The 24,964-nt window shown below is 40.7% G+C and overlaps 1 protein-coding gene across 8 annotated transcripts in view; it reads right to left on the bottom strand.

The window, feature by feature from the left end:
• SLC8A1 (solute carrier family 8 member A1) overlaps positions 1–24,964 on the bottom strand; it is a 308,637-nt gene that overhangs the window by 268,880 nt on the left and 14,793 nt on the right. For 4 of the 8 annotated variants that reach the window (XM_080686583.1, XM_080686585.1, XM_080686584.1 and 1 more), the window contains exon 2: positions 18,333–20,167. In XM_080686583.1, coding sequence (XP_080542709.1) covers positions 18,333–20,131 — 1,799 coding nt within the window. In that variant the 5' untranslated portion in view covers positions 20,132–20,167. The remainder of the gene's footprint in view (positions 1–18,332; positions 20,168–24,964) is intronic. The other 4 variants (XM_080686587.1, XM_080686589.1, XM_080686588.1 and 1 more) reach the window with 1 other exon arrangement.

The following is a 24,964-nucleotide window of genomic DNA, read 5'->3' as shown; positions in this document are numbered from 1 at the left end:
ACACAAAGGACACAATAAAACATAATCCGACTGCCTGGATCTGGGCGAGGGGAGACAGTAATTAAAACAGCTGTGGGAAACAAGGGTGTGACAAGTAGGTGGTTCAACTGGGGGAACTGAAAGTACAGTGAATAATTGCTCATTAACAAACCATCACACACCGAAGGATGCTTCATACTCACAAAAGTGGCAAAACAGCACCAAAGGCCCACATTTCCAAGAGGCTGTAGTTAGAGACTTAACATTCATGAGCTTGATCACGATTTGGCAATATAAATTACTTGTCCCTTGGGCTTGTCCAATTCTGCTATAGTAAAATATCTAGCACTGGAGCAAATTTTAACTGCAATACGGAGTTAAAAGACATTAATATAGGAAATTATTTATAGCCTTAAGTAGCCTAAAAAAAACCCCCTAATTTTTGTTGGTAACTTAAAAGCAACAGCAAAGGAATGAGAAAAACAAACAAAAAAACACCACCACACCATGTTATAGTTAGGTAACATGCTTTAAATCTGAATAAATGATTATATATAAGCGTCGCTTTTGATAGGATTGCAAAATATCAGTTCAAGAAAGGCCTATAAAATTCTTCCTATCTTTGAGACCATGGGCCAGGAATGTAAGGTATTTTCCTCAAGAACAAATCTCTCTGAAATAGTCACACTAGTTTGGCTTCTGGTACTCATTTGAAACTGCCGACTGGTTGAATAAAATACCACCTGTAAGTATCCAATCATATTGTCTTATAGAAGAGTACTCTGAATTTTTTTCCTACTGAGAAAAAAAAATCGGTAGATTTCAATTTCAGAAATACACCAGGAGTTAATAGAGAAATCAGGGTTTTTGCCCTGCTTCGGAGCCAAAAGATAATGGAATCTTAGTCTCTTGGTCAAGAATTCCTGCTTCAGAATTGTCCCAAGCAAGCAGCTGGCCAGAAATAAATTTGAATCCTCCAAAGATTTTTAAATTCACCATCCTTCAGAAACATGCCCACAAAATACTACATCAGAGCTTCAGTTTATCAAGAGTGAGTCTGTGATCATTCATTTAGAATTGCTGAGCACAACTCTTAATTCTTTCAGCACAACCTCCATCTGTCACCAAGTTAGCTGAGTAGAAAAGCATTGGAGGTGGTGGCAAATAATGAGGCTGGACAGGGAAAAGGACTAAGAGAAATAAGATGCTCAGGCTTTGGGGAGAAATTACAGTAGAAATCTTGCTCCCTATGCAGTGGGAATTGTGCATTCTGGTGCCACATCATCCAAATGCCACCATTAGCAGAGGTGGAAACAAGAACGTAGTCATACATGTATGATCTGCTTTTTCTTGCTTTGCTTTCAATTTCATGGCTGTCTATCAACCACCCAATCAAGCTACTGATTCACTAATGCTGCTATTCTATACCTCCTATACCTTCACCACCAAAAATGCAGTGCTGTGCGCGCTGTGAAAAATAGCCCAGTGAATAGGAGCCACCACAGGCTAAGAGTGAGAAAAGTGAACAGGAGAAGAGAGAGAGAAATGGAAGAAAAAAGGAAGAGGTAACCTCTGCAAGCAAGTATGAGATAAAACCTATTAAAGAAATACTTTTACCAAATCATGGGCAAGGGGTAGAATGCATGCCTGTTTTCACTAAAGCTATTGGCAGTAAGTCTTAGAGATGGTTTGTTAGATTATTACAGCATCCCTCTGAGGTCAATGAAATTATGTAATAAAGAAAATCAGAATATTAGAACATTCCAATTTGACTTGTGACTGATGAAACTAGGATGAAATCAACATCTGATATTAGGGATCACACTGAAAGTAGATTTATTTGGTTTGCATTAAAAGCTTTCTAGTGACTAGTAAAAGAAGCCTATATATTCCACCAACAGTTTAATGTTTATGAGCATTACAGAGAAGAATAAAACTCTGCAGATATCTATTTGCAGAAATAGCAGGGGGAAAGTAGAACTATAAATGAGATTTTCCTACTGTGTAAATATAGTCATCATCATAATTCTGACATGCCATTTTAATGCATGTATTAGCACTTTTTGAATTCACCTATAAATTATCTTTGATATTTGCTAATAACATCATCAAATACCATTTTTTCATTAAGAAAGCATTTTCACATACCTTATCTCATGATATTCACCAAAGTACTTTGATTAAGAACTATTTTCACCATTTTTCAGAAAAGGAAAGTGAGTCTTCAACATATGACAATTCGCTATTCTATAAGACCAGCAAATGAGATATTTCAACCCCCCAAACAGTACCCATTCTATAATACTGCAATACAAGCTTGATAAATGGTTTTGAAAATACATTTTTATTGGATTTAATTTCGGGACCAGCATAAAGTGTTTGGCACTAAGACTGTTGAATAAAGTGAATGACCAGGCAAGATAATGTCATAGAAAAATTTAAAAAATAGGTAATATCTATGGCTATGAACGTAATTTCAAAAGAGGAATTTAGAAGGGTTTTGAACAACAATGATATATTGGAATCCAGGCACACTTCACAGGTAATAAATGTAAAGTATGTTAATGACTGGCACAATATTGACACAATGAATGCTAGCAGAAAATTTTCAAAGGAAGCAGTTCCATGTGTAAGTACGATAAGGTTTTCCTAATGGATAATCAGTCCCATTAGAAAATTATGTATAGATATTAAAAATATAAATTGGTACAGATTTTCTTAAAATAACTTGATGAAAGTTATTAAGAGCCTTAACATATCTATATATTTTGGTCTATTTATTACAATTTAAGTAGTTAGCCTAAAGAAATAATCTAATATGTCAACTAAAAATTTTAAATGTGTACTATGGCATTCATTATTTACTTGTAAACATTTGTAAAAAGAAAACAAAACCAAATAATATTTTAAAAAAACAGTAATAGGGTCTCACTAGGTAAATTGTATTTATATAATAGGGTATTATTCAGCTATCAAGATTTTATTTTAAATAATTTGGCTCAGTGGATAGAGCATTGGCCTGCGACTGAAGGGTCCAGGGTTCGATTCTGGTCAAGGGCACGTGCCCAGGTTGCAGGCTCGGTCCACAGTGTGGGGGGGGGGGGGGCGTTCAAGAGGCAGCCAGTCAATGATTCTCTCTCATCACTGATGTTTCTATCTCTTTCTCTCTCTCTCCCTTCCTCTCTGAAATCAATAAAAAAAAAAAAGAAAAAAGGAATACTTTAAACACAAACCTACACAGCAAAAGCAGAAACAAAACGAAGATTATATACACTAATATGTAAAAATTATTTATAATTTTCTCATCATATGAAAATATATTTGGTACATTATTTTTATACAGACACCTAAGTTATTTTCAAGTCAATATCTTAGCAATAATTAACATGGATTGAATGTTTGCCATGTGTCAGGGATGATTCTTACCATTTTACACATATTACCTCATTTACTTCTTATAAAAATCATGATGTACAGCTATTTGTCCTGTTTCATAGACGAGGAAACTGGGGCAGAGGGATGTTAAATAACTAGTTCAACATCACCTTCCAAGTAAATAGCTGAGCGAGGGCTTGAACCAGGTCATCTGACTCCAGCACTCATGTCCTTCAGGCTCGGTTACACTGGTCACATTACACAGGCTGCTTAGTGATGGGTCACCACGCATTCATGTGGAGAAAGTGATCTCTTGCAACCATGACCCTTGTCTATGAAATTTTATAGCCCTGTTGGTGAGATGGCTTGTAATTCTAATGGTGTAGTAAATGTAATTAATTTACCCTATAGATAACAGTGGTCATGAACGTGTTGCTTCTTAATCCTAAGAATCCAAGAGCTGCTTAACATAGGCGGATATTATGCCCATTTAGATCCACCTGCATCCATTTCCAGTGTATCGGGCACTGGTCTAAGGCCTGGGAATAATGAGCAAAGTCTAGTGCCCTTTGCCATAAATTTTCCAATTCTTTGGAGGGAGCATGCGCTCTTCAATGAAGCTATTGGAAGCGATTTCCTAACCAGGGGAGGGGAGCAGCACGTGAAGAGCAGGGAGATTCAGACTGTTTCCCTTCTAAAATATGCGTAGACCAAAGACAACGCAGGTCATTTTATTGGTTTCAGAAACTCCTGATAAATGCACTGGCAAGTATAATGTCAACAAAACCACAGCTGCTAACATGGCAAAGGTGTAAATCAGTCCCAATAATAAACAGATGGAGTTTTATCGTTAGAGGATCCACTACGAAAACTCAAACATAAATTTACTATGGACGAAAACTGCTGATGGACACTTTTGTTATGATTTCATTTAAGTGCCTCTGAAAAGTTAGAGACTAATTTAGCGTGGGTTTTTTTTCTGGTTATTATTGCTGATTTTTGAAATTATTTTAAGAATCTTTACAGTCATCCCTTTTTAAATTTATTTTATTGGGGTGACATTGTTTAATAAAATTACGTAGGTCTCAGGTGTACAATTCTATAACACATCATCTGTATATTGTATTGTGTGTTCCCCACCCCAGGTCAAGTCTCTTTCCATCACCATTTATCCCCCTTAAACCCTCTTCTAACCTCCTCCAGAACGCTTTTTTTCTTAAGAAAGTTAGAAAGAATTTAGATGTTACTTACACTTCATATTTGATTTACTTTTCACCTTTTTTCCAAGTACCACGTGAGCCTCATATCAAATACAAGAGAAAACGCTTATGTGCTGTAGCTTGTCTGAGGCTTTATGATATATAATATCCCTGCACAACATAATATAAATCAACATCCTTTAAGGAGGAACTCAAAGGTGTACAAAGGTGTAATGTGTCAAATTTCATTCCAACTTCCCTTGTTTATAAGGCAGATTTATATTTACTAATCCCTGGGTGAACAGGTGGGAATATAACAGATGTAAATAGAAGATGGGTTATGTTCTCATGAACTATGAGATGATCCACTGCAGGCACATGACGGGGTGTTTCACTAGGCGCTGCAGTCAATAATACAGATTGATTTACCAGCTAACAGCTGCAAAGAAAGTCCATTTTTTTTAGTACTATATTTTATATCAATTGAAAAAGAAAATTCATGAAAATTATGCAAGGGAAATAGCCTAATGTTTAAATGGCCCCTTGAGTGTATGAACAATTTAGAAACAGGAAATGAATATGATTTCTCAAATGTAAAAGTATTGTTCATACCCTTCAAGTTTGTTATAAATACAAATCAAGGTGATTATAGAAGTGCTAATGAGTGAAATTGCATTCTTTTCTGCCTTCTATTTTAGGTATTGATTTTGCTGGAAAACAATATACTAGAATGAGACCAAAACTCAAGGAACTGTTGAGATTCTAGCCACCGAGACAGTTAGACTTTGGGGAAGCAAATATCTATAAATAGCAACAGAATGCATAAGGGCCCTAATGAGATGTAGCACCCAGGTGTGGTTTAATGCAACAGTGTAACTGCTGTGTGCCTAGTGCACCGGGACATTACACAGTGTTACCTTTACTTGCTACTGAGTAACTCAAGACTTAACGTCAATTAAAACTCTCAGATTTTTCTTTTTACTTAAGATATTTCCAGGTCTAATGGTTCTGATTTTGTACTTGCCAGATTGATTTTTCCAGGTGTTAAATTCTATATTGTTGTCACCTTGACTGACCTATTAATACCTGGCACTTCATTAAAATATTTAACTCTTCAATTACTTTTCTGTTCCATCCACAGAAAACTAATGTTTAAGTAGGGACTTGCTTTAGTCTCTTGGAGGTTTATTCACTATTCATGTATTTTTGCAATAACTCCCTGCCTCTTTTAAATTAATAAATAAGCTCAGTTTGTTATATATTCACTAGAGGCCCGGTGCACAAAAATTCGTGCACTGAGGGGAGGGGACCCTCAACCCAGCCTGCCCCCTCTCACAGTCCAGGAGCCCTCAGGGGATGGCCTCCTCTGTGGGAGATGACCGGGCTGATCAGGGGAAGGCACTGCCCCCATCACCCCGCTGCTGCTGCCACTGCTGGCCGCCAAAGCTGCCAGCCCTTGGCCCTTGCTTCTTAGAACTGGCCCTGCCCCCCGCCCACTGGTGAGTGGAGAGCTATCTGGGGCCAGGCCAGCTGGGGAGGGGCTGTGGGAGGTTGAGGCACTGCAGGTTGCACCCCGTCCAGCCTCTGCGGAGGCATGGCGCCTGGACTGGGCCCACGCTGCTGCCTCTGTGGCTGCCTCTGTGGAAGGGGCAGCACTGAGACCGGCCGCGCCGTGGCCTATCCCATGCCACCTTTGCAGAAGGGGGCACCGTGCCGCCTTCTCACCGCCTCTGCAAAAGGGGCTGCGGCACTGGACCGCCCACCTCTCCTGCACAGCACCAGACCCGCCCACCTCTCCCACGCACGCTGGCCCTAGGCCCTTGCAGCTGCTGTGGCTTTGTCCAGATGGACATCCAGATGGACATCCGGAAGACGTCCACTCTAATTAGCATATTACCCTTTTATTAGTATAGATCAGTGGTCAGCAAACCACGGCTCACGAGCCACATGCGGCTCGCGAGCCACGGTTTGCCGCTCTGTTGACTAATGAGTTTGCCGACCACTGGTATAGATGATGAGACAATGTATGTATTACAGAAAACATACACATAACTTGATTGCGAGTGAATTGGCTTATGCCTAGAGATCTATATATTGTTCTTTCATTTCCTACATCACCATCCTGAAAAATACTACTGGTTACATTTATATAAGTATATTTACATGATGTATATTTATAATAGGACAATCGGCTTCAATTCAAGAAAACCCTTTGGAGGTGGCAATATTGGAGAAGAAGGAACATAGATTTGTGTCATCTGGATACCAAAGAGCATGGATTATCTGGCTCAGAAAGCTGTTAGAAGGGAATGGAAGTGTATCTAAGGCCGGGCCCTGAGGAGTGTCCCGGGGATGCTTGAAGAAAGCTGATGAGGACAGGCTAAACAGCACACAGAAGCTTAGAGGCACTCCCAGCATTTCTCTAGGCATGGACAACCAAGGCCAAGAGCACGATAATGAAACAAGGTCACAGAGGCTCAGGAGCTATAACACTGCTGAATAACTGCATTTTAGAGCTGGAAAGGACTTAACGGCCTTTGTGGATTCTTTCTTTTTTCAAAGACAAAAATTGTAATTTTTTGAGTCTTCAGAGACAACACTATACGTACAGGGCTACATATCTGCTTCAGCTGCACTCTACAATTTCCCTGAAGACAAAGAAACAAACAATTAATATATGTAATATATATATTATATGTGGTTAGAATAGCAAATCATTGGAGTTGTGATTTAGGCATAATGGATTCCCTCTTCCATTGCATCTAATCAATTCCTTATATCTATCTCCATTCCAACGTACTAGCCAAGTTGTTACAAATGTCTATTCTCCTGGTTTCCATTTACCAGGGCACCAAGTGGTGACAGGAGCCATTGGGATGGGGATGGGGCCCCAGAAGGAGTTGGTAGTTTTCTTCTGAAGAAGAGCAGGCACACAGAGTCGGTGGCTGCTGCCAGGGGTGGCCGGTGGTGACACTGACAGCCAGCTCGTCATCAGACCTTTTCCACCTGAACAGCAGTGGTAAGAGCCCCATTAGGAAACACTGGGAGAAGGATGCCAAGGAAGGCACAGAGAGGCTTCCGGGGGTGGCGAAACATCCATGTCAGTGAATGACCAAGTATCTGTCCCTCCATGTCAGTGAATAACCACGTATCTGTCCCTCTACCTCCTCAAGTACAGCACGAGGTTGTCCATGGCAGGGTCCGCGTCTCGGTCACCACTGCTCACCCAGCATCTTGCAGAGGCACTGGTACCAGGATTGGTGCTCACAAAACATTTGTGAAAGCAGGAATCAGTGACTAGGTACCAGCCCCACCCATTCAGTACAACCCAGGAAGAGTCCACGAGCTTCCTCCGGCTCCTCAAACATACTTAGGCCGTTGTTAGGTACATTTGATTTCAAAGACGAAGTTGCTGTCTATTTTTACTAAAGAAGCAGCTTGAGTGAATCCCATGTTTGTTTTCTTACTCTCATACTGTCTTCTGGACTGTTTCCAGGCTGCAGTTCACTTTAGTAATAGCTGAAATCTAATCAGGGCTGTATATTCTTAGTCTCTGTCTTCATCCCTCTGCCTGCCTCCCTTCTCCCCTCCTCCCTCTTTCTCTGCCTACCCTCCCTTTTCCTCTCCCTTCCTCTTCCCCATCCTCTAGTTCCTGCCTCCTTTCTTCTTCTAGATAGATAGATAGATAGATAGATAGATAGATAGATAGATAGATAGATAGATAGATAAAGGTATAGGTGTAGACATGGATATACTAGTATATAGACACCTGCTTCTCGCTTCCTTTCCCCCTTCCTCTGTACCCTCCTCCCACTCCTTATCTCTCTGCTTCCTCCCTGTGTCCCTTTCTCTCCCTCCACACTTCTCTGCCTCCAGTCCCTGTTGCCCCTCTCCTGATCCCAAATCTGTCCCCTCTGACCCCTTCCTTCCCCCCTTCTTTGCCTCCTCTCTCTGACTGCCCCTCTTCTCCTCTTTGAGCTGGTACACACCTCCCCCCACACACAGACACACACACTGAACTGAAGAGCTCATTTTAAAACAGTTAAGATTGTTAACATTTATTGTATGAGAATGAAAGCTGTCCTTTGGGAATTGTGTTTTACTGTACCCTAAAATTAAAATTAAACTCTATGTAAATAGGACTTAATTTTATTTTCCCACCTTTACCTCTGTAGTGTGTGTGTGTGTGTGTGTGTGTGTGTGTTTAAAAGAAATTCTCTGTTGAAAAAAAATGGCTGAAGGCTTCACGTAAAGGTTATAATTAATTATATTTATAAATATATCAACAGTGAATTACTCCAAGCAGACTAATAATTCAGCTGCAAAAGTTAAAAAAACAAAAACAAAATAAAACTATTTAAAAAGCAAATTAGTTTGAATACTGATTTTGTATCAAGTGTATGCGAGTTGTCATTGGACAGTTGCCTGATTTTAGGTAGAAATGTGTTGTTCTTGTCTCCTACAGAAAAATGCAGTTCAGAAGCAACAGTAACTTGGAACTAGATTTTTAAAAAGTATCTAAAAATTCCTTTTGCTCTGGGTAGATTTGTATCAGATACACTGCCAGGTGGGCCACTTATCCTAAGAAAGCCTCCTAGCCAGGAATTCTAAGGATTAGTGGCCTCCAGGAACAGAGAAGATGACTTTTTAAACTTCTTGGTAGCGCTGACACAAGGTAACAAGCATTCTCCAGCACAGATTCTCTGTCGTCATTAATTTACATTGTCTTGTATTATATCTAAAAAAGAGAGGCCAAGAGACTACTATTTTAAGTATGGAGAAAAGCTACATTCATTGTTCAGCCGTAAAAGGAAGGTAAAATGTTGCAGGGTCAATGCAGGCAATGAGAGAAAGCTAATAATAAAAAGTTTCCTTTTTATTTAGGAACAAAGAGAAATAAATACCGAGAGAGGATACAGTGAATAATGATTGAACAGGTCAGGTACATGGAGGGATTATAGCATTTACATTTTTCTTGCTTCTCAAACTCAGTTAATCGTGGCTCTCCTAGGGTGAGGGTGGGGTACAATGTGATAAATACATGTTCAAGATTCCAGAAAAGATAAAGGACGGCACTCATTTCTCATTTCCTAGCTGCTTGAGCCACTCTGCAGGCAGGGCCACTGCGTCACACGCCTCCTCCATTCCCATCCTGGCCTCTGCAAGCCGTTCCCGGGAGCACAGCCCTGACGAGATGGCACAGATTTCACCGTCAGGCAGTTCTACAGCTAAATCCTAGGTCCTCCCTTATGAGCCGTGTGACCCCAAAGAGAGCCAGTTTCTCTCTAAGCCTCAACTGTTTCATCTGTAAAATGAGTATAATTGCATCCATCTAATAACGTTGTTGCAATGATGGAATCAAATGAATAGTGTATGAAAAAAGCAGGAAACCTGGCTCTCAATACATCTTAGAACCACTACCACCTTCACCACCACCATCACTTCCAACACCACCACCACATCCAAGACCACCACATCCAAGACCACTACCTCCAACACCACCACCACCAACACTTATAATACCAATACTTCCCCCACCACCAGCATATACAAAACCACCACCTCTAATACCACTGCCACCATATTCAAAATCACCAACTCCAACACCTTCACCACAACCACCACCACCACCATCCTCATTACCACCACAACCTCCATCCCCTCACTTTGCAGATAAGATTATCTTAATTAACTTGCGGCAAGTCACAAAGCTAGAAGGGGACAGGGGTAGAGCTGGAATGGAATCCAAACTGAGGGCTATTCCTAAATCTGTCTTTATCTCAGGAGGTCTAGCATGGAAAAGTGGGGTAATCTTGGTTTTGAGGGTCACCACAGGGCTTCACGGGTACCCAGAACTCCCTATCTCTCATAGCTAAGCCTACGAAAAATTGTATCTGGAAATGAAATATCCCAGGCTATTCCGTTAATATCTGAATTACCGGGTCAAGTGAAATTGGTTGCCCTCTTATCATGAATACAGTAGGTCCTCGGGGTACGTCGAGAGCCGTTCCTACGGCGTAACATTACGCCATTTCCGCCGGAAGTCGGAAGCCACCTACATAAGCACCTACGTCACTCACGTGGAGCACACACACAGCAGCAATGAAATGAAACCGTAACACAATTTAAAAGAAAGATAACAATTCCTGACCTTTACTTCTGGTAAGTAAATAATAAAAAACATAAAGCACATATGTTCATACGTTGTTGAAATGACGGGACTTTTTTTTTATATAAATAAATGGGAGATGGCAACATAACCACGAAACAACGTACATCGAGTCTGACGTAACCCGAGGACTGCCTGTACCAGCCTTGAAGGCAAGGTCTGCTCTGGACTCTGTTTTTTTTTTTTTTTTTTTTTTAATATATTTTATTGATATTTTTACAGAGAGGAAGGGAGAGGGATAGAGAGCTAGAAACATCGATGAGAGAGAAACATTGATCAGCTGCCTCCTGCACACCTCCCACTGGGGATGTGCCCGCAACCAAGGTACGTGCCCTTGACCGGAATCGAACCCGGGACCCTTCAGTCTGCAGGCCGACGCTCTATCCACTGAGCCAAACCGGTTTCGGCTGGACTCTGTTTTTGCCCCCCTTGCCTCCACACCTTCAACTGTCACCAAAGCACACAATGCCTTCTCCCCTGTCTGACCCCGTGGAGACCATTGTAAGAAGGAAAGACCATGTCATCTAGAGCACCAATCCCCAGGAGAAAGGCAGGAAATGGACAGGCATTGTTTATTTCGCCTGGCTCTACAATGAGACAGCTGTATGGGCCTGTGAAAAGAATGAGTCCTGGCTGGCTCAACCTTTGGCAAATAGACGGGTATTACGTAGGCGGTATGTCGAGCCAGGAGAGGAAGCAAAGGAGGAGATTTCCTTTCATTCTGCCCATATTGTCAACTTTCCCTCCCAGCACCTTCTGGACTCGCCACTACCAGGCCAGAAAGTGCCAGGCAGTGCGGGGAGCCGGCAGCCAACGTCCACTAGCTGCTGCAGCCTTTGCCTGCTCAATGAGCACCTTCCCCAGGCTCTCCTCCGTGGCTCCCCCGGGGCTGTGATAAAGATCATCTTTGGTGCCACTAACCCACCTTCCGTTTTGGCCGCTCTCTCTTCCTTTCCTGTTCCCTGGCTCAGAGCCACTTCTATTCCACTGTTGCAAAGAGAACACTTGATTGCATGGCATTTACAGTCATAGGGGCCTAACAGCTTTCCCAGCCTAAAGAAAAGAATCTCCGACGAGCAGATTTCATTAGTCATGATGAAACATGATGGAGACTCAGGGAGGGGCAAAAGTAGCTTCACAGGTTTTCAAATGGAAAATAATACATAATTAATAATTAACCATGTAAAAATAAACTCTCTGTTTCCAGTACTCACAACTGTCAACCTACTTTTGCCCTACCCTGTATTTTACAGGGAAAACTCTACAGTTCTCAGGATATCGTTAACCTGTAGAAAATTTTGTACACCTCGGCCAACAAGGTCAGAGCAGCACAGCAGCAAACAATCCTGTTTGAGGTGTTACAGCCTCAAGGTTGCTCCATTCAAAAGAATTGAGCATGCTTAAATCTCTTTCCCTGGGTTACCAGTGTCCTCAGGAAAGAAAACCAAAGAAGATTTCTTCCCACTTTGCAATGCAGTGTAAAATCTGCTCAGGGTTTACCAGGATGATGGCAACACACTGGGTAACTCTGAGACAAATGCAGTGACAGTGGGAGGCAAAACGGGTTCAAGGGATGCTCAAGCGGTCACAGGACTGAAGTGAGACCATTCCTATGAGACCAAGGCAAAAACCATTCCGTGAGACCAAGGACCAGTTCACAAAGTACAAAACAAAGTACTGATGTTTTACTAGAAATCCAGAAAATTTTCTTTAGAAACAACGAGAGGCAATGTAGTACAGAAGGGCAAGCACACAAGCTTACTTTTTTCAAGTAGATCAGCTACATGATTTATTTTTAAAATTTTTATATTATTGTAGTAAAAACACTTAACATGAGATCTACCTTCTTAACAGATGTTTAAGTCTACAATACAATATTGTTAACTACGAGCACAGTGTCAGACAGCAGATCCTTGGAACTTACATGTTTTGCATTACTGAAACTTTATATCTGTCAATCAGTAACTCCCTATTTCCCCTCCCCTGGCTCCTGGCAACCACAGTTCTCCCTGCTTCTGTGAATGACTGCTTTAGATACTTCATATACATATACATAGAATCATGCAGTATTTGTCCTTCCCAGACTGCCTTAAGGGCTATATACTCAGATTAATTTAAATGCCCTCATAATGATTTAAAGTCCCATTAAAGAAAACAAATGTTTACTGAACCTTTCATTACATTTGATAACAATCCTGTCCGTTTAGTGAAATTGTCCCATACTCTCAGGTTTACCAAGATACGGCTCCACCTGGAAATGCACATTACATTTTCTCTCCAAGTACACCTTCCATCCTTCAAAAGTTAATGCAGATATTTTTGTCCAAAATTAGGACTTCTCCTACAACTTACACCATGTCTTCATAATGATGTTTGTACTTACCAAAATATGAGCTTCCTCATCTCCCACTTTATAGTATAAGGAGTATATTTTTCTATTTCCTGCATAATGATTTGTCCAGTGTTGGGCACAAATCAGAGCTTATTAAGTATGTGCAGATCGACTGACATATAAATTCTTCTCCAGCCTTGAACCAGGGAAGTATTTAGCCCCCTATATAATGGCTTTGAATGATGACTCAGGAAAGAGTCCATAATTTAAACAGTTCAGTGTGTCTAAACTATGAAACCTCCTCATTTGCTAAGATGAAATTTCTTTACATAACTATATTATAAGCCCAAACTCTAATTAGCAGTGGGAAATGAGATTACAAGAGCAAGCAAGGCAATCTGGTTGCCATGGTAAACAACCCTTATGCACATAATCACTTAAGGCTTCTGGTATAGTGAATTCAAAGCCATAAATGTGTGTGCGTTTTTTTTACTTTCACCCTGTCATTCATGAAAGCACATGCATCTAAAAAAACATTTCTTGTAGTTATAATTCAGACTTGCAGATAATACTACCTGTGGTTTGATTCTAAGAAGTGGTATTTCAGTCTGAAAAGATAATCCAAAAAATCCATTAAAATCCTAGAATTATTCCAGGTAAATTTCTTAATTAGCATATTACCCAGTAAAGTTTTATGTCAATGTAAAATATTTATTTTTTTACTTTAATTAAGTAGGTTAAGTTTTCATAGGCTAAATGTAGTTGATTAAATTCTTCTGCCATAAAGTAAATATTCACTATGTTGGACTCAAGATAATAATGTGCTAATAGCCTTTCTTGTCTAACGTTATTTTCTCTAGTATTTTTCATAATCTTTTGATTCCCCAAACACACATAATTATTCTTCTGATCACTTCAAATTTTCTTAATATTTTTATTTCTTTTTTCTTTTCTTTCTTTTTTTTTTTTTTTTTTTTTTTTTTTTTACAGCTGGCTGCCTTCTTGTATTACATATTTGGCTACTTTCAGAATTGAATTACTCTCTCCTATAGCGAGGTATTTATTTATTCAAATTCTATAAAGCAAAAGGATACTGCTAATATAAACAGCAAAAGCAAAATATTTATTTTCCCTGGAATATAATAATAATAATTTCATAAAATCTACATAATGATGAAATTTTATTTCATTCTATCTTTTTCCCCCCAAAATGTAAATGTTTAGTGTCAAGTAACTATATTAGTTGTCCTGTCTATTTTATTTCCTAGTTAATGAAGTTATAATCACACTTGAAAATGTAACAGTTGTTAAACTTAATTTGAGACAAAGCCATTGCATAATGAATATGCTGTGTCTGAAATGCCCAGTAAACTGATTTGCTAAGCAATATATTATATAAATTTTCCAACCTACATACTTTGTTTTTCAACTCTAGATTTAAAATATATAATATTAAATGCTGATGATCTTTTTGAGTTGTCTTCCAAATATGATATTAATGCTGAGTATAGCAAAGTACTATAATTAAATTTGATTTGTCTCTATATTAATTAATTAACCTAAACATTTTCTGCAATAGTGAAGCTAAGTTAGATAATGGTAGACAAAGCAACATTTTATAATAATTATTACCACTAAAATAGCATCATTAAAGAACAACCATAGTAGTATGCCAACTTTGTGGATATCACCTACCAAACCACAAACCAAATTAGCATATTCTTCATTTATTTTTTTTATTAGCTCTTAACATTAGACAGAATTCCCTGTTGAAAATCAAGATTAGCTGGCATGAGTTTAGTATTTGTCATTGCTTGAGTTTATACAAATGCATGTGCTGCTAATTATATCTATTTAATGGGTTTTTCCATTATAATTTTAAAATGTTTTGCCAAGAATACATTTTATTAGAGACCACAAGCACCACTTATCACTTATCAGTATTTTTCTCAAATATAGACTTTGATCTTAAAAAGATCAGACTAAAATAATTCAACTCATTTATATAAAAGTATAAATTAATAGGCATAGAAATACTTATAAATTTAAATGATTTCTGTACTAAAAATAAGATCAAAGATTAGGAATCTATTATGTTCCTAAAACTCAAGATTCAATAAAGCTGACTGCCTCTTTATCTCCATCCCTGATTAGACTGGATCCTATTTCTGTCTTGGTTAATGGCTTCTTAAAATTAGATAGCCTTTAAATCCAGACATTTCCAGGAATCATGATTGGTACTCTGGAAAGAATCATAAGTTCGGGCTTTGTGCATAGCATTAAACAAACAAAAAATATTTTTTGAAGTATTTAATGAAACTCAGTGGTGTCAACAGTCCTCTGTATGCATTCTAGGTTTTTAAGAAAGTAATCTTTTGAGATTAACTGTGTAATTAATTGGAGGAGATAAGAATTCATTCTTAAAGATAAATTGTGTTGATTCTATATAGTTCAATTTCACTGTATGAGGACAAAACTCTCTCATTTGGCTCTGACTGTGTGGACCTGACACTGGAAGCAACTACCAGAAATAAAAGATCCATAAAAAGTATATAATGCGGGACCATTGATAATCCTTGGAGCCTATTTTAAGGCTAAGTCTCAGTCATTCAAACAAATTTATTTAAACAACAGACCTATTAAGCATCTACCAAGTTATTCATCAGTCATAAAACTCTATGAGGTAAATAATTGTAAATAACTGCTCACTCCATTATGTTGGCTGGGCCGCAGAAATAAAAATTCTAGAAAAAGAAAAATATATAGGGATGTAATTTTATTCCAATTATAAATAAAAATGTTTTGCCATTTCTAAAACTTCATATTTCCACTTAGCGAATAAAATTCAGTAAGAGATTTTAAAACTAGGAACTGGTGATTGGTCTAGAATAGTCCTAAGAACATGTATACAGAGATGCCATACTGATAATTCCAATTCTTACCACTTTTCACAAGATATATAAATTTCTAAAGCTGGAGTTTGGCAATACTCTTTCCTTCGCAAGAATTCAATCAATCTAATGGCGTAGGGTGAGTGTTTTACATGGAGCTGGCAGAATAGAAAATGATTCCATCAATCACTGTCTCCGCCCCCCCCCCTTCTGATTCTACACTGTGCCCAAAAGAAGGTTATTTATTTATGGTTTGGTAAAAGTCCTGGATAGCAAAGTAGATAGGAAAAGCCTCTCACATAAACAAGTACAGAGCCATTATTAAGAGAAAGCAAGATCAATTTTTCATGAGAAAACATTCTAAGTAAAATAAATAAACAAAACAAAATACCAATGTGGACATATTTAAGGGCTACCCTTGTGAGTTCATTTAGTAACATGCAATACTCCTTTAATAATAAGTAATACACTTTTACATGGCCTACAAAGTGCTCTCTATTACAAGAGAATTCAATAATTGAAATGATTAGAAAATATAATGAGAAAGAATTCCTAGCAAAGGAATAGAGCTTGTGCTTGTCTGCTAACCTGGGCAGGATCACATTCAACACAAGGCCTTTGGGAAAATCTTTCCTGGGTATGCAGGCTATTCATTTGGTACTACACTACTTATTACCTTTTAATGAAGCAACTGTCCTAACAAAATACATCTTACTAAGTGAAACATTAACATTATAAGAACCAACATAAAACAGATAGTCATCAAAAGCAACCCCCCCACGCACATCCAAAGATAGATATTGTAATCGCTGTTTTGCTTGATCTCATTGAGATATCACACTCAGTAATTGTTCATGTATGTAATACAGTGTCAAAGACATTGGAAGGCTCAAAAATATCTGCTCCCTCTGCCCACCTCCCCCCCTCTCCACACACACACACACTTCTATGATTGTTTTCTCTATATTTATAGCAGGAGAAATTTCAACTTGGAAAGAATGTACTTGCCATTTGACATATAGATGCCATTTACACAAGTTAACCATTTATAGCAAGCATGTCAAACTCAAAGGCTAACACGGGCCAAATAAACAAGGTTTAAGTTTATGTGGGCTACAAGAAAACTAAAACTTCAATTTTCATAGAAATGTAGGATTATTTTGAAAAGTATAGTATAAAAAAAAAGAACAAGAGCAATGATAAAATTAATGTTTTCTTCCTGACACTTGGCATCTCTTCTCTGTTACTATCTCTCCTACTTCGGGGGAAATCTTGTTCGCAGTGATCACTTCCAAAACTGACCCAAGGGGAATGTCAGTCATTCTGGACCCGACAGGAGACTTATTTCCTTTCATAACTGTAAATAACTGCTCACTCCATTATGTTGGCTGGGCCGCAAAAATATTCGTTGTGGGCCGCATGCGGCCCGTGGGCTGCGAGTTTGACATGCTTGATTTATAGAACAAACTATTTTATCATTTTTTCCTGAAATTTCTAAGGTGGCAATGACTCAACCAACATAATAATTCCTATTATTGTCCTTTGTTGCACTGAATCTATTACACATAGTTTCCTTTCTTCCTTCTTTCCAGTTTGGACATTGCTCGTTAAGTCAAATTTTCTGGTTTGCTTTTGATGAGTGTGATACCCCCCCCCTTCCTAGGCAAGGAAGGAGGAACAGCTCTTTAAATAGCAACTGTCAATGGAAAATTCAGTGCACAGCCAGGCACTACATGTTACAATGTTGACAAATGTCACTGTAAAGTGGCAAAAGGAAGAATAAATTGTCCACTTCTCTGACCTGCGCCCTGTCAATTAGGATGCTTGGATAGAAGCGTATTTCTCCCCCCATCACTATGTCAGTAGGGTAAATGGTTTATTTCACCATGCAAAGTAAAATGAGACTGGAATTAAATAAGAGCTATATGACTTTTTCCATGTTGGCATAAAACTGAAAAAGCAGGATTGGTCATTAAGTTACAATTAAGTCTTAACATTTAAGCAAAACATCATCTTACATTGTCACAAAACCACAGTGCCAGATAAAAGCAGCACAAATTGTTCCAGACAGCCCTGGTAGCCAGGAAATTCTTTTCAGAGGTATCTCTTCTTTGGATTTTCCCAATTAGTACTCAGTAATGAAGTTAGGGACCTGATATGATTTAAATATTCCCTTACTGTGTGTATATTATGTGATCCAAATTAAGATCTCTGTGTATAGAGTATATTGCTGGTACGTGAGTGAGGGTTGAGATTTGAAAGTGGTCTGGTCTAGTAACTATTCCATTCCTTGTATGCCATTTAATTTAAAAGGACATGCATGCATTCTCACATCCGCAAACACTCAACACACATGTATGTATGTATATATATATGAAAGGACTTACACAATTTCATCATTCTGGAATTCAAGCTCTCCACAGGTGTCCTCAAAGTCTTCTCCTCCACCTCTCGCGGTCCCTTCGATGGTTTTATAGGGAACGATCACATTTCCTCGAGCTCCAGATGTTCTCAATACTTTCACCTCCATGATGCCAATGCTCTCACTCACGTGAGTCACGGGTTCCTCAAAAGTAAAGATGCCCGCATGGTCATCATCGAAGATAGTCACGGTGGCAGTAGAGGGAGAGCCAAGGCAAGCGAGTGTGGAAACGTGATTGGCTTCTAGTATGCCATCTTCTGAAGCTTCAGAAGACACTTTGACATTGCTGAGATGCACGAGGAAATTTTCATCCTCCTCAAAGATGTCATCATCGATGATGCCAACTCTGATCTCCTTCTGGGTCTCACCCGGCTTAAAGACCACAGTCCCTTCAGTAAATTCATAATCAGACCCAGCGTTGGCTGTGCCATCCTCGGTTCTGAAGTCAACAAACACAGTGTTGGTCAGATCGCCGCCTCTGCGGAAGATGGTCAGGGCTACAGTGCCACAGTTCTCCAGACACTGATAAGTCCCTTGCTCGAAGAAGATCTTACTGACAGGGTCAGTTTCAGCCACTTCTGTGTTAACCTCATGCATGCTGACAGCCTTCCTTGCTTGGTCCGCTGCGTGCCTCTTTAAAATGTTGCCCGCCCCAGTCATCAGGCGAGTAGCTTGAATACGGTAAAAGGCTCGACTTTTTTGTTGCTGACTCAGGACTTGGTAGTTAGCTAATTCTATTAATTGCTCTATTTCTTTATCTGGATGCTTCTGTTTGAGCTCCTTCAGAATCCTAGCCATTTCTCGCCTAGCCTCTTCATCGTCCTGGTCCCGCTCATCCACCTCCAGAACCAGAGCACCATCTAAGAAGTTGTCAACATGGGAATTGACCACTTTCCCATCCATTTCAATTTCAGTCTTGGAGGATGGCCTGTCTCCTTCATGTTCAATAATCATTCCCCTCTGCTTGCCAGCCCGGTACCTCTTGTAGACATACTTGTAGAACAGAAGCCTCCTATCTGCTACCCAAGCAAACACAACACAGATGGGGAAGAAGAAGAAAGTAAGCAAACCTTCCCACACCTCCACCACCCCAGGAGAGATGACAGACAGAATAATGTAAAGCCAGGTATAGGCAAAGATGCTCCAGGCCGCCGTCACAAAGAACACACGCAGGTGCTTAATCTTCCTGGTTTCTCCATCTGGGACCACGTAAACGCAAAGCGCGATGATGATAAACATGTTGAACGCAGCACTTCCCACGATGGTGCTGGGACCCAGGTCTCCTGCAGTGAAGTTGTGGCCACACACTTCAATGACGGAAAGGAGGATCTCTGGAGCAGAAGACCCCAGGGCCATCAAGGTCAAGTTGGAAACCGTCTCGTTCCAGATCCTCACAGTTGTCTTGGTGGTCTCTCCATTTGGCTTCTTGATGGTTATCTCCTTTTCTTGAGATGTGATGACTTCTATAGAGGACATGAACCGGTCGGCAATGATAGAGACTCCGAGAAACATGTAGACCATGGCCACAAAATACACAGTGGCTCTAGCAATTTTGTCCCCAAAGGAAGGGTCTTGGGGCTCCCAAATGGGTAAAATCACCCCTTTCTTACAGTAATATGAGCCAGTACACTCGTTCGTATCATTGCCTTCTCCTTCCATTTCTGTCTCGGCGCTTATATGGTCCACATGGGAAAATAAGACAGCCAGGATGACTAACAGATGAAATCCCAGCGAGAAGGTGGGTGAGAGACTTGCTCGCAGCATGTTGTACAACGGCTGACTTCCAGCTATCCCAACCTACTGGTAGAAATAAGATGGGGGTTGGGTAGGAAAACGAATCACATCATTAGAGCTAGATCCAAAGCATGACTAATTACTTATTTTTATTAATCTTACCAATGATGTGCCTATACCTTACCGTCCCACCAGCTATGGTGAATCATTATTCTAGGAACCCATCGGGGATTAAGTCACTGTCTCTGCTTGCAGATTTTCTACACGCAGTCCCCCTTCACTGAGCAATGTACACAGTTGTCTTAATGGAAAAGAACAGTCCAATTATAGCCTTGCATTGCTGTATGCATGTTTATGCATGCTAACAGCCAATCCGAAAAACACAATGAACTTCTTAAGCATTAAATAATTTTCTCCTTGTTGCTAAAGCAGATTTTCTTTTAAATTTTGGTTAGTACAATCACCTTCCAGAAAATGTCTCATTGCCAAAATCACCTTATTAAGATTGATGCTTTAGTGGCGGTCCTGGGGTGTCAAGGATGAGGTGCTTAGGGTCAGGAATGTTACCTTTTAAGTCATCTCTCCTTCCATTAATATTATTTGATGTTTTTCCAATCCTTTGTAAGTGGGGATAGAAACTGCTGTGGAAGATTTTGCTAATTTTATAAACCTAAATAACTCTAAGAAAAAGACCAAAAAAAAAAAATGATGGTTTGAAGTTTGGACTTTAAAAATCCTACCAAACAGGGCCTGGTGATAAAGTTAAACTCTGGAGTACCCCTTACACTTGGAAACACAGAAAAATCTTCACGTTTGCCTGCAATCAAAGGTCTGTGTTATTCGTAATTGAGGGGGAAAATTCTGCTATAATGCAATATTTCCACACACTGAGTACAGTTTTTAAAAGCACGTTTGATGAGAGCACATTTCCTCCTAATTTTCAGCAAGCCCAGGTCTCCTGATGCATTAGCAGCTGGGCAGCGGGTTCTACAAGCACAGCCCTTCACATCGGCGTACGGATCTGGCTAGCTACTCCGCAGGCTGTCCGCAACAGGAAAGGGAGACAAGCAGGCCCGAGATTGGTGGTGTGTGTAAGACTCTTGCCTGGCAGGCTGTGAAATCAGCGTTACCAGCCATAAAGTATTCCTTCTCGGTGTTGATGTCATACTTTCCATGATCCATCTAAAACACATCTTAGTTCTATTGAGGGTTCAAGTGACCAAAAAGTACAGGAGCGATAATTCCATCTAAATGAGCTCATGTGGCAGGATGACAGTGACCACAAAGTGACATATGATGAAGGGCTGCAGGCAATTAGGATTATGGCAACAGAGTCACTGAGCAACACAAAGCTTGGAAAGCAAAGCAAAGTGGTGGACTGAGCCACCATGGCTCTACATTCACCCAGCAGTTTAGGTACAACACAGCTCGGACCTTACATCACCTCTGCCTCCAGGGCTCGGTGGGTCTGCTCCAAGTCAGGGTAACTTTGGTCTGGAAGGTCATTTATGACAGCAGGCAAAGTGGTGATAGGAAGGGGTCCTGAGTCAGAACACAGCCTTGTGGCCTAATAAAAAGTTCCAAGTGGAGCCAGATTAGAGCCTTTCATAGCCTCAGGCTGTCTGAGTCCCTCTTCCCCCGCCCCCTGCCGGCTCCCCACACACACACGCACATTCACCTGCCTTCTTTGGCCCATGTTAGTTAGCTGCTGATGGCATATCCTGGAAACTGCACCAGGGTCCAGCATATTCTTGCAGACCTTCAGAGAGCCCACCCACCATCACTTAAAGCCCTTTGTAGCTCATCACTGTTGGGAGAGAAGCTCTGACATTTTCCCACTAAAGAAGACACAACAGAGGGTTGTGGTGGTAGAATTCCATTCTAAGTAAAAGGCAGAAAAATAGAAGCATATGTTCAGAATATGCAAAAGTTCATGGTCACTGTGGCTGCTTGTTCAGACATGATAGGGCTTGAGTGGGTTGTAGGATCTCTTAAAACAAGGAGACATTGAACCAGCTGCAGGAGTAGTAGAAGCTCTAGTTCTAACTCCCTTACGCAGCCTTTTTATTCCACAAATATTTATCTGTGCCACCTAATAGGTATTTCATAATGACCTGCTAGACTCTCTTCTAGGTCCCAAGAATTGGTCAATGAATTAAAAAAAAAACAAGTATCTGTCCTCACAGACCTTATATTCCAGTGGAAGGAAACAAACAAATAAATGCAAATGTCAGATGGGGAGAAGTGTTGTAGTGGAGTGGGGAGAACATAAGGAGACAGGAGTGTGTGTGTGTGTGTGTGTGTGTGTGTGTGTGTGTACACACATATGGCATGGATGACTTATACTGGATGGTGAAGAAAGTCTTTCTGATAAGGAGACAGTTGAGCAAATTCCTGAAGGAAGCAAGGGACCAAGCCTTGTGGATGCATATCTGCAAGAAGAGAATTCCAGGTAAGTGCCAAGACCCTGATGAATGGAACTGTGCTTCGCAGAGTCTAAGGAACCACAGAGAAACCAGTGTGAGAGGGCGATGAGGGGAGGGAGCAAGGCTCAGGGTTGGGAACTCAGTGGGGATGTACCATTAGGGGCACTGAGGCCACTGTAAGGCGCTGACTTGGACTGTGAGGAAGATGGGAATCACAGGGAGGTTCTGATCACAAGTATAAATATGAGCTGGCTTTCCTTTTAAAAAGGATCTCTCTGCTGTTCAGTGGAGAAAGACTATAGGGACAAGGGTAGAAACAAAAAGACCAGCTTTTGACCATTATTTAAAAAATCTGTTTCATAAATGATCCCAATGTCTGGCAGGTATAACAATGATAGAGTAGAGATCTCAAGTTTAACAAGGAGAAAGACAGACTGGTAGTGACCCTTTGGGGAGATTTGCAAGCAAAATGTATTAGGATCCTGTAAGGATCAGGAAGGATGAGCAGCTGCTCCGAGAGTGATACAGAAGAGAGAGAATAAACACCGAACGGAGATTCAAACCTGGGCCTGCCTTTGTGACTATGGTTAACCACTGCCTTCAAATTGCTGCCAAATCTCATCATCACTTTCTTCCCATTTCAGCCAAAATGAACTTCCTAACGTGCAGGTCTGACTCTCTCGTTCCCTTAAAGCTCTTCATTGCTTGCCTATTGCCCTGAAAACAAACCCACACCCCTCAACAGGCTGCTCAGGTCCTTTAGAAGGTAGCCTCTGAGTTCTAGAATATGGAAAGTCTCATTTGCTGAACATGAAAACACTTTCTCGCTTCCAGGTCTTTGAATATTGTGTTTTCTGTGCCCCATACTATTTTCCTTCTTAGAAGCAAGTTTCAAAATAGCACAACAGCAAATGATAGCCGAGTGCCTGAGAGAATAACACTAGGTCCCATTCTTAAACTCTATCCCAGACACCATGCTGAATTCTTTACGTGTATCATTATGCCTAATACTCACAGAGAACCGGCATTGGTGTGTTACATGACTCCTACTGATGCCACTTCCACTATAGCAGCCCCTGTGGTTGCACAGCGCACAGCTCCCTAACAATAACCTAAATAGTAGTACCATTGGCTCATTTTGGAGGTGGGAGAACTGAGGCTCAGATAGGTTGAGTACTTGTTAAAAGTCATAAAGGTGTGGTAGGCAGTTAGACAGACATGAGCAAAGCCAGGAAGATAGGCCAGGAACAGAAGATCACCAAAAAGGAAAGCCCTGGGCGCCGAGCATCAAGCAAAACTGGGAAAACAAGGACCCAAGGACCTTGTCCCAGGGTAACTTACCCCCCTCCCCTGCCACCCCAGCTGGTCATGCAGTTTAGACCCCTTGACCTTTCACAGCCCTGGTCAGATGGTTCGGGCCCTCCCCTGACCTTTCCTCCCGTGGCATGTTGCTAGTCATGGGGTTAGCTACCCCTAGAGAAGAAAAGATGATGGGAGTGGAGAACAGCCCTTAAGCATTAAGCCCCCAGGACAATGAAGTTCTGAGCTATGTTATTTACATGTAGGCCTTGGTTGGGTTTCAGATCCAGGCCCAGAAAAGTAGCAAAACCAGGGAAGTGATGCCACGGCAGACCTTAGGGCCAGCTGCATTGACTAATTACCCCCTGCCTGGTGCCATCCAATTATGGAGACCAGGACTCTGAAGAGATCCACCTAGAAAGCTGATGAATATTCTATTGGGATCTTTCCCTGGGACCTCCCCTGACATTTCCACCCTTAAAAGCCCTTAGGACAGAGGACCCAGCGAGCTGTTCCTCTTGGAGGAGCCAGCCTTTCCTGTCTTCTCCCCTTCTCCTCCCCAGGTGCTTTACCTTTTCCTTTGTTTCCCAAGCTTCAAGAGCCCTTCTTTTGCCTCTGTAACTTGTTTCCTGAGCCCATTTCTTCTACAGCTCACTTCTTCTACCTTTGTGACTTTCTTATTAAGTTTTTGCTTATATTTTGAGTCTTGGCTCTGAATTCTTTCTTAGCCAGAACTCAGGTACTGAGGTTGCTGAACCCAGGTCTGGTCTGACCCGATGGGTCTAACACTTGGTACCATTCTGGCCTCCAACGCAGAAAGTAAACTCTTGAACTGAGATTCAAACCCTGGTCTGTCTCTAAGATGATGTAATTAACTGCTCCATTATATCATTCCTGATAGTATGTGAAGTAATCTTTGAGAACTATTAAACTTGGGCTTGGAAGAGCCCATCGGAAAAACCTCTTGGTTTCCCTGCAGGGTAGGAGGGCCTCAGTGGCAAAAGTCCCATGGAAGGTTTCCAACAGCCTGGCTTTTATCTCATGGATTAGAAACTCAAACAGGCAAGCATTGAGAGCTGTGATGTAACATGTGGGCTGGCATGTTCCTAGAGACAGCTGCCCTTCACTCTCCACTCTC

The sequence above is a fragment of the Plecotus auritus genome (assembly GCF_963455305.1).
Source record: "Plecotus auritus genome assembly, chromosome: 8".
In the NCBI taxonomy this organism is placed as follows: Eukaryota; Metazoa; Chordata; class Mammalia; order Chiroptera; family Vespertilionidae; genus Plecotus; species Plecotus auritus.
The sequence above is the reverse complement of the archived record's forward strand: the minus strand, read 5'-3'. Positions and strand labels throughout refer to the sequence as shown.